Source organism: Athene noctua, chromosome 29 (genome assembly GCF_965140245.1).
Source record: "Athene noctua chromosome 29, bAthNoc1.hap1.1, whole genome shotgun sequence".
NCBI lineage: Eukaryota > Metazoa > Chordata > Aves > Strigiformes > Strigidae > Athene > Athene noctua.
The window spans coordinates 1,910,577-1,918,682 of record NC_134065.1 but is presented as its reverse complement, the minus strand read 5'-3'; the positions used below and the strand labels follow the sequence as shown (position 1 = coordinate 1,918,682).

General features: G+C 51.6%; 1 protein-coding gene across 6 annotated transcripts in view; it reads right to left on the bottom strand.

Annotated features, from left to right (window-relative positions):
• Window positions 1-1,177: 1,177 nt before the first annotated feature.
• SMG5 (SMG5 nonsense mediated mRNA decay factor) overlaps window positions 1,178-8,106 on the bottom strand; it is a 33,136-nt gene continuing 26,207 nt past the window's right edge. For 5 of the 6 annotated variants that reach the window (XM_074928819.1, XM_074928820.1, XM_074928823.1 and 2 more), the window contains 3 exons: window positions 7,637-7,711; window positions 7,177-7,315; window positions 1,178-6,059 (listed from right to left, as the gene is read on the bottom strand). In XM_074928819.1, the coding sequence (XP_074784920.1) occupies window positions 5,976-6,059; window positions 7,177-7,315; window positions 7,637-7,711 (298 nt within the window). In that variant the 3' untranslated portion in view covers window positions 1,178-5,975. The remainder of the gene's footprint in view (window positions 6,060-7,176; window positions 7,316-7,636; window positions 7,712-8,106) is intronic. The other variant, XR_012635282.1, reaches the window with a different exon arrangement.

Here is an 8,106-nt window from a genome sequence, read left to right as displayed (position 1 = left end):
GGACCTGCTCGGGGCAGAGAAATCACTTTTCTGTACAGGGAAAAGTGGGAAGCGGAGGCGCAGAGAGGGGAGGGAGCGGCCAGTGACATGGAGGCTCCCGGGGCTTTCCAAGGGCCTCTGGTCCCAGCTCATCAGCGCTTTAAGGTTTTAATCTGCTTCAATTTTACAAAAAACCCCTCAGTTCATGGCCCCAGCGAGGCAGCTCTTGCAGCAAGAAGCTGCCTGGAAACGGAGGCACCGAGTTTTTAAGGAGGCAGGTGGCGCGTCACAGCCCCCGCCGGGGCCATCGGCGCTGGGCAGCCTCTGGGCACGGCCCCCGCAAGCTGGCAGAGGCGTTTCCAGCCCCTTTGGAGGGGACAGAGCTGGCGGTGACAGGTCCCTTTTGTGCCACGGCAGGCAGCAGCGTTGGGACGCAGAGCACGTCTGGCCCTGCGGGAAGAAGTCGCCCACGGCTCATTCTCCCACTAGGAACTAAAAGGCGGATTCGCCTTTTCCCAACCTCCCTCTCCGACTTTCCTGCTGCTGGCAGCCTCCGAGGAACTGGAGGGAGAGAGTAAATTCTATTAGTGCCTGGCTCAAGGCTTTCCACCAGCAGAGCAAATAAAGGAGCTTTGGTGGGAATGAATGCAGGGAATGGAAGACTTTCCCCTTCCCATATAAAACACCACTCCTGGACCCACAGAGGCTCAGCTCTGCCCCCAAAACCAAGCCTCTTAAATCAACACTAAAAGTTCAAATTAAAAAAAAAATTGTCATTTCTAACCCCCCTGAGAAGACACCTAATAAACCACCGCGGTTCTTTTTGCTGATCACAATGTCGCTGGGGTTGGGGATGCTCCGGTGGGGCAGCAACGTGCAGAGCCCTGGCAAGAGGATGAGCTCGTCCCCACGCACCAAGGCAGCGAGCAAAGGAACAAAGGAAATCAGTCCTGTTAGAGGGACAAGGAAGGGACCCACCTACATTTCATCCCATCCGATCAAAAGCAAACCCAAGCGTTTCACTTTCTTCCTTCACCCGAGTCAAACAACGTTCAAAGGGGCTGGGAATGGCAACGCGCTTTTTTTTTTTCTGAAAAGCAGGAAGTTTGGTCAAAGTGCACATGACTCACATATCAAAAACGGGGCCGTGTAGGAGAAGCACGGGTTGGGAATCACCACAAAACAAGAGGTACAAACATCTTGTATTTTATTAAGCTAGTCAATGTGTTCGGATCACAGTCAAGACACATGCCGTGAGAGCCCCCAAGCTCCTCCTCGTCCCATCGGTCCCCCAGCCAGAGCTATCTAAGCACAAATCCACAGGCTGGGCTTTTTTTTTTGTGCTACAAAAGGAGGACTGAGGGAAGAGATGATTGTCCCTCGCCTCAAACCAAGCAACAGTCCTCTCCCTGCCAGCAGACAGAGGCAGGACCAGCAGCACAGGGATCCTGTGCCAACACTCCTGCCCTTCTCCATTCTCACAGCCGTCCCGTTTTCCCCACCCTGTTTTCTGCCCCAGCCAGACTGGGAAGCTCTGCTGGACGTCAAGAAGGAAAAAAAAAAAAATAAAAAAAATTGTAAGATGCAAGCGAAAATCCAAGGCATTGCAGGTGGCATCGAGCCGAGCAGGGATCAGAGCAGAAGGAAGAGGCGCTTGGCACAGCCCGTGAAACCACCGAGCACGAGTCCAACAAGCACCAGAGCGACTGCGGCCACCAGCCACGGCCTGGGGACAGCCCCCAGCCCCTGCACTGCCACCCTGGGAAACCCAGCAAGCCTCAGCCACCACAAACCCGTGCTCCCCCAGCTTGGGGTCACCCCATCAACTTCCAAGAGCTCAACATGGTGGTAGCAAAAAAGGAAAAAAAAAAAAAAAAAAAAAAATCAAACCCAAGAAACACACACCACATTAAAACCAACGCTTTCGGCCCACAAGATGGGGGTTTTTTTTGCTCTCCTCAGCACAGTGGGCGCTCTGGGACTAGCTTGGAGCTGGTTTTAGCAAGCTTTGAGTTGGTACAGAAATAGCACCAGGCCTGAGCTAGCTTTCCCAAGGCTCCATCGCTGTGTGACACGAGGCTGTGGCTCTCCCCCGGGCTGGCAGGGGCAGGCTGTGGGGAGCTCTGGGGAAAGCCCAGCTGCAGGGCTCAGGAGCCACGGGCAGAGCAGGGAGCCAGGATACACAGAGCCTCCCCAGTGACCTTCCAAGTTTTCTTCAGCCCTGGAGAACGGCTTCACATCAGCAACCAAGGTAACGGGCCAGGGAAAGCAGCCTCCTGCTTTGGGCTTTCTGGGGTGGGAATTGGAAGCGATGCCCCAAATCCTGTGTGGGGCAAACTGACACAGGCCCTTGGACAGAACAGATCTGCATCAATTTATACCCAGGGAGGAGACTCCAACTCATGAGTGCTGGGATTGGGGCCAAGAAGTGTCTTCCTTTACCCCAATCTTAAAGATGTCAAGTTGAGCCTCCAGTAGAAGGTGACAGAGCTTGACACCTTCCCCAAGGCCGCTTTGCTGCCACATTGCTCCAGAGCTTTGAAGTCTCCCACTTTTTGAGCTTCGTGTATCTCTGACTGGGGATGCACATCCAAAAAAAAAAAAAAAAAAAAAAAATCACCAGGTCCTCAAGCACAGTTGTATGTTCTGGGGAGGAAGCCCTGCACAGGGATCTTTCAGGTGCCTTTTTTAAAAGGTTACTATCCCTCCCCACTCAGCCCAGAGGTATGATGTACTGAAAGATGCCACTGGGTTGTTAAGAATCCCCATCGAAGGGCTAGGGCCTTTTCCTCCTCTCCAGGTGTGCAGAATCTCTGGATTAAGATTAAAACCCCCACTCAGGAGACCAGGGCACTTACTAAGGGATGGTTATGAGGAAAATAAGGCAACAACCTTGCTGCCCTTTTAGAAAGAAGCCCTCTGATTTCACCACATGGCCCTAAAGTGGGCTCACTGCAGCTCAGAAGCAACATATCTTGTCACAGAAACATCAAGTTTATTTATTTTCATTCTTAAACTGCCTTCTGTGTCCAGCCCAGACAGGCCCCCAGTCTGATTCAGGACATGGAAGGACTGTGTTAGTCTCCTGCACTGGACTGTGACCCCCTGCTCCCCGTCTGTGCAGGGACAGCACCAGCCTCATCTGCTGCCCTGAGCCCCCAGCACTGGGCTCCCAGCTCTCGTCCTGCACCCCCAGCAGCCTGGGAGCCCCCCGAGGGACCCAAGGCACAAGCCATGCCTGAGCAGCATGACAGGCATTCCCTGTTGGTTGCTGCTTTATTTGCATTGCTCTTTTCTGCCCTCAAGATCCAGCTGTGGCCAAGGGAATACCCAGCCCAGAGCAGAGCTGAGGAATGCCTCTAGCTCCTCGGGATTTTGATTTCAGCCCAGCAATTCTCTCACCTTGACCAACCCCAACTACACAGCCAGAAGGGAATGACAACTGGGCCTCCCCAGGCAGCAAACACAGCCAGGCTTCAGCTCGAGCAGACCTCCAGAAAGGAGCTGCTTCTGATGGGCTGTGCAGCAAGGCAGTGGATGGTTTCCTTTAAGCAGCAGAAAGAAAAAAAAAAAAACCCACAACACAGCCCACCAGCTATCCACCCCGCTATGCCAGGCTTCCACCATCACCACGCAGCGTTCTCGGCGTCAACTGAGGGGCAAAAGGGAAGGGGCCTGTGCTCTGGCTCATACCTTGAAGAGTAAGTCCCATAAGGTGATTCTCTTTTCTTTTCCCATCCCATCAAACAAAAATAATGAGCTGAACAAATGGCTTCAAATAAAAACATGGGTAGCACTGGAGGAAAAAGGGACTGACAAGCTTCACAGCCCATCTTCGATCTCTAAGAACCCCTAAAACAAGCCAGTCTTTGACCTGCCGTTCTTGCTTGTGTTGTTTCCTTGGCTTAGCCTAGAAAAGCACCACGAGTTTCAGGAGAAGCTGCAAAAGGAAAAAACCTGTAGGGAAATCCTGCCACTCCAGCCCCTCCACCTGCCTTTCAGACCCCGAGGTACAGACCTTGCAGGGCCAGCTCTAGCTCTAACTTAAAGCTCGGCATCTCTCCCTGCTGTGCTACAAGGCTGCATGCTGCAAAGAAACTGAAACTGGAATATAAATGAATCCTCTGGGACTTGTGCTGGTTTTTTCTTTTTTTTTAGGGTTTTTTTTTTTTTTTTTTAGTTTTTACCTGAAAACAAGGAACATCGTGCCACTCCAGTACAATGCATCATGCTAGGAAGTCTGCACAGATTGGAGTATGTTACTTGTCTGCATTATGCCCCTTTTGTAGCAGCTTCTGGCTGGCCCACGTGAAAAAACAGGCAAACGTAGAAGACTAGTGGTTTTTACTTGCATAGCTGCTGTTAGTTCATGTGGATGGAGACATCTGTTTCTTGAGTACACTGACACAGATGAACTACAAAGAGGCTGTTCCCACTGCTCTGCTGTCCCGGGAGCAACCCGTTTCTTCATTTCCAAGCATCGGCGTGTGACAGGATGTCAGACACAGGTTGCTTGAGATGCTGTCAGGATGGAGATCTGAAAGGTCCCTCACAGGGAAATTCACTTTTCCAGCATCTGTCCAGGTAGCATCATCCCTTCTTTTTTTTCGGGGGGGATGCTAAAAGCACTGAAGGGTTTGTGAGCTCAGTCCTCCTGGGCAGCGGCGGTCACTGCGCTGTCTCCGGAGGGACGCGAGGAGTGGGGACATAAAACACTCGAGTTCTGCCACCCTCTCTAGCATGGCATAGCAGCAGTGGTGTGTCAGAACAACCAGCAGAAGAGATAATGGCTTTGAGATCCTTCCTCCTCCACACCTCATTGCAAGATTTAGAAGGAAAAAAAAAAAAAAAAAAAAAAAATTAAAAAAAAGAAGAGGCATTGGGTCCTTTAGAGATGTCTGCTCCAACCCAGGGTCACAGCACTCGAGCCAGGTGGTTGAGCCTTAGAGGTGTTTAAATCCCACGTGGCTCTTCTCTCTCTTCCAGCAACTCTGCTGGATTCCACTCCTTTCCTCCAAGGTCTAACGCTGGAAGCAAAGAAGTGAGAGGGACTGGGGAAGGAGGAGCAGAGTCCTTTTCACCTCTCTCAAGCAGCCCAGCCAAACTCTTGTTGCTTGTGAAGCATGCAGCTTGTAAGGAGAGCAAGGATGTGCACTTCAGACTACTCTCTCCTTGCAGGCCAAAATCCCTTTGCACTGAGCCCGCTCCATGGGGGACAGGGAAAGGAAATAAATATGCTTGTTCAAAGAAAAAAAAAAAATTATATTAAGAGCTTTCCCCCCCTTTTAAATAGCATAATTGTTTCCTTTTCTCTCTGACATTGGAAGAGTATCCAGAACCCCAAAGGAACTCTACTTTTTTTTTTTTTTAATATTATTTATATATATAAAAACTAAGAATTAAAAGGAAAAAAACCCTTGAAAAATAATTCAAAGGAGGGGAGAAAAAAAAAAAAAAAAAAAAAAATCTGCTTTCCTGTCACCAGATTGCCAAGCAAGAGCTAAACACTCTTTGGATCTTCTTTTCCCAAGCTAGGAGGGCTCCATTTCTGCTGCGCTGGTTTGGTTTCACTGAAGTCAAGTCCACGCTTTCGAAGCTGCCTGCCCATTTCAGATGACCAAGCAAGCTTTGGGGAGGAATGAGGGGGAATGAATGACTGCCCGTCTCTCGCCCATCTCTGCCGACTGGGAGAAGGGCAGAGCTCTGCCCCGGCCGTGCCGAGGTGCCTCTCTCTTCTCAGAGCAGTTGGCGCCGTCGGAGATGTACAGCCGTCTGGTGGGGATACAGGTGGAGGGTGTCTGTGTGCGTGCCCAAATTGGATTTTTTGGTTTTTTTGGGTTTTTTTTTTTTTTTTGGTAGATATTTTTTGTTATTGTTGTTGCTGCTGCTGCTTCTTCGTTTCTAAGTATCGCCCGGATTTTTGTTTCCTTCGTTCAGACGCTGCACGTTCCGAGAGGGGGAGAGAAAGGTACACCAACCCGATGCCTTTCCAAACATCAGCCCATCTCTTTCCACTGCTTGTAGAACTCCAGAACATTTTTTATTTCTACACTGGCATTGGCGGCTGCCTGGATGGCAGACTGCAAACAAAGAGAGACAAAACATTTTCTTTTTTTTTTCTTGCCCTGACAAGAAGTCTGCCCCTTGCAACTTGGGAGATTCTCAGGCAGAGTTTGTCATGGCTAAAAGGCTCATTTTGCTTTCAGGCTGAAGTTGCTCTGGTGTGAGAGGCTGGCGCAGACACACAAGTTACTTCTCCCACCTCCCCCAGGATACTTTGCACCACAAAAGCATGAGAAATCAAAGGGCCTTCAAGGAAAGAGGAATCACAAAATCTGGGAAATCCAGGACAGTTATTATACAAGGCGGAAATATTAAAAAGTCAACCAGATTTTCACAGAATCATCTAGGTTGGAAAAGACCTTGGAGATCATCCAGTCCAACCATCATTAACAGTTCCCACCTCACCCAGATCCCTCAGCGCTGGCTCAGCCCGACTCTTCAACCCCCCCAGGGATCCCGGGGACTCCCCCCTGCCCTGGGCAGCCCATTCCAACGCCCAACAGCCCCTTCTGCACAGAAATCCTTCCTCAGAGCCAGCCTGACCCTGCCCTGGGCAGCTTGAGGCCATTCCCTCGGGGCCTGGCGCTGGGGCCTTGGCTCCAGAGACTCACCCCCCCTCTCTGCCCCCTCCTGGCAGGGAGTTGCAGAGGGCCAGGAGGTCTCCCCTCAGCCTCCTCTTCTCCAGACTGAACCCCCCCAGTTCCCCCAGCCGCTCCCCAGCAGACCTGTGCTCCAGACCCTGCCCCAGCTCTGTTGCCCTTCTCTGGCCACGCTCGAGTCATTCAATGGCCTTTTTGGGGTGAGGGGCCCAAAACTGAACCCAGGAATCGAGGGGCGGCCTCCCCAGTGCCGAGCCCAGGGCTCAGATCCCTCCCCTGTCCCTGCTGGCCACGCCAGGGCTGGTACAAGCCAGGATGCCCTCCTTGGCCCCCTGGGCACACTCTGGCTCATTCTCACCCCCCCAGTCCCTCTCTGACCGGCAGCTCTCCAGCCACCCCTCCCCAGGCCTGTAGCCCTGCTGGGGGTTGTTGTGGCCCAAGGGCAGCCCCCGGCATTTCCCTCAGTGAAACTCCCCCAGTTGGTTTGATCTTGCTAGGAAGCAGAAAGGCTCAGCGCAGCTGAAGAGCTACCGACCTGCATGGGCGCCGAGAACGTGCTTGGGTCCTCCAGCTGAAAGCCCGTGATGATGGTGACCATTCCTGTGGTGTCGTCCTCTCCACTTCCCTGGGACACTGTCAGTTGTTTGCAGCTGTCCAGTATTTTATAGAGATTCCTGCCAGATGCAAGAAAATAGAAATAGAGGGGGAAAATCAGGGGGAAGACCACTTGTTTGTGTAGTTTCATATGCTCAGGACACGGGGAGAGCAGAACTGTTTCTCTGTTGCCTGTTGAGGGCTTTTTTGAGACCCTTCTTAGCACTAAACACATGGTGCTATGCGAGATGCACAGATGGATGCCCTAACACTTTAAGAAATTTTATAATTACTAGAGCAACAAGCACGCTGCACAATGGGTCCCAGTGCTAACACCTCTCCCCAAAGCCACCTGCCTGCTGGGAATCAGGCTCAGGCATCTCCAGCTGTTGTAATCTTACCAGGCATCTAAATCTTGTCTCTTCAATTTATGCCTCTCGAAGCTCTTCCCAACATCTTTCTGGCAACGAATGTACCTGAGGAAAGATCAGTCACGGAGCTCAGAGAGGCCGTGTCACAGACTGGAGTCAATGCTCTATGGCACATCCACCTTTTTATCAACCAAAACACCACCCAAAGCCCTGCCCAAGGAATCCCTGAGATCACCTTCCCCCTTACCACCACAGCTGTGTGCAGGTCACACACCCTGAGTGTTTCAAAGCTCACCAGCCCCAACACAGGCCTTAAAGATGCAGTTTGTCTTCACAGAAACAGCCGTTTGTCCTTCTGCAGCTACCCCGGGGCAATAACGCCGTACAGCTCTTCCAGCATGCCCAGGGCATCATTAAGAGGCACTGATCAGTTTTATACTCTGATAAAGAGATGCGGCTCCCTCCGGTCCTCAGAAGCAGCTACATTTCATGGCTGAGCA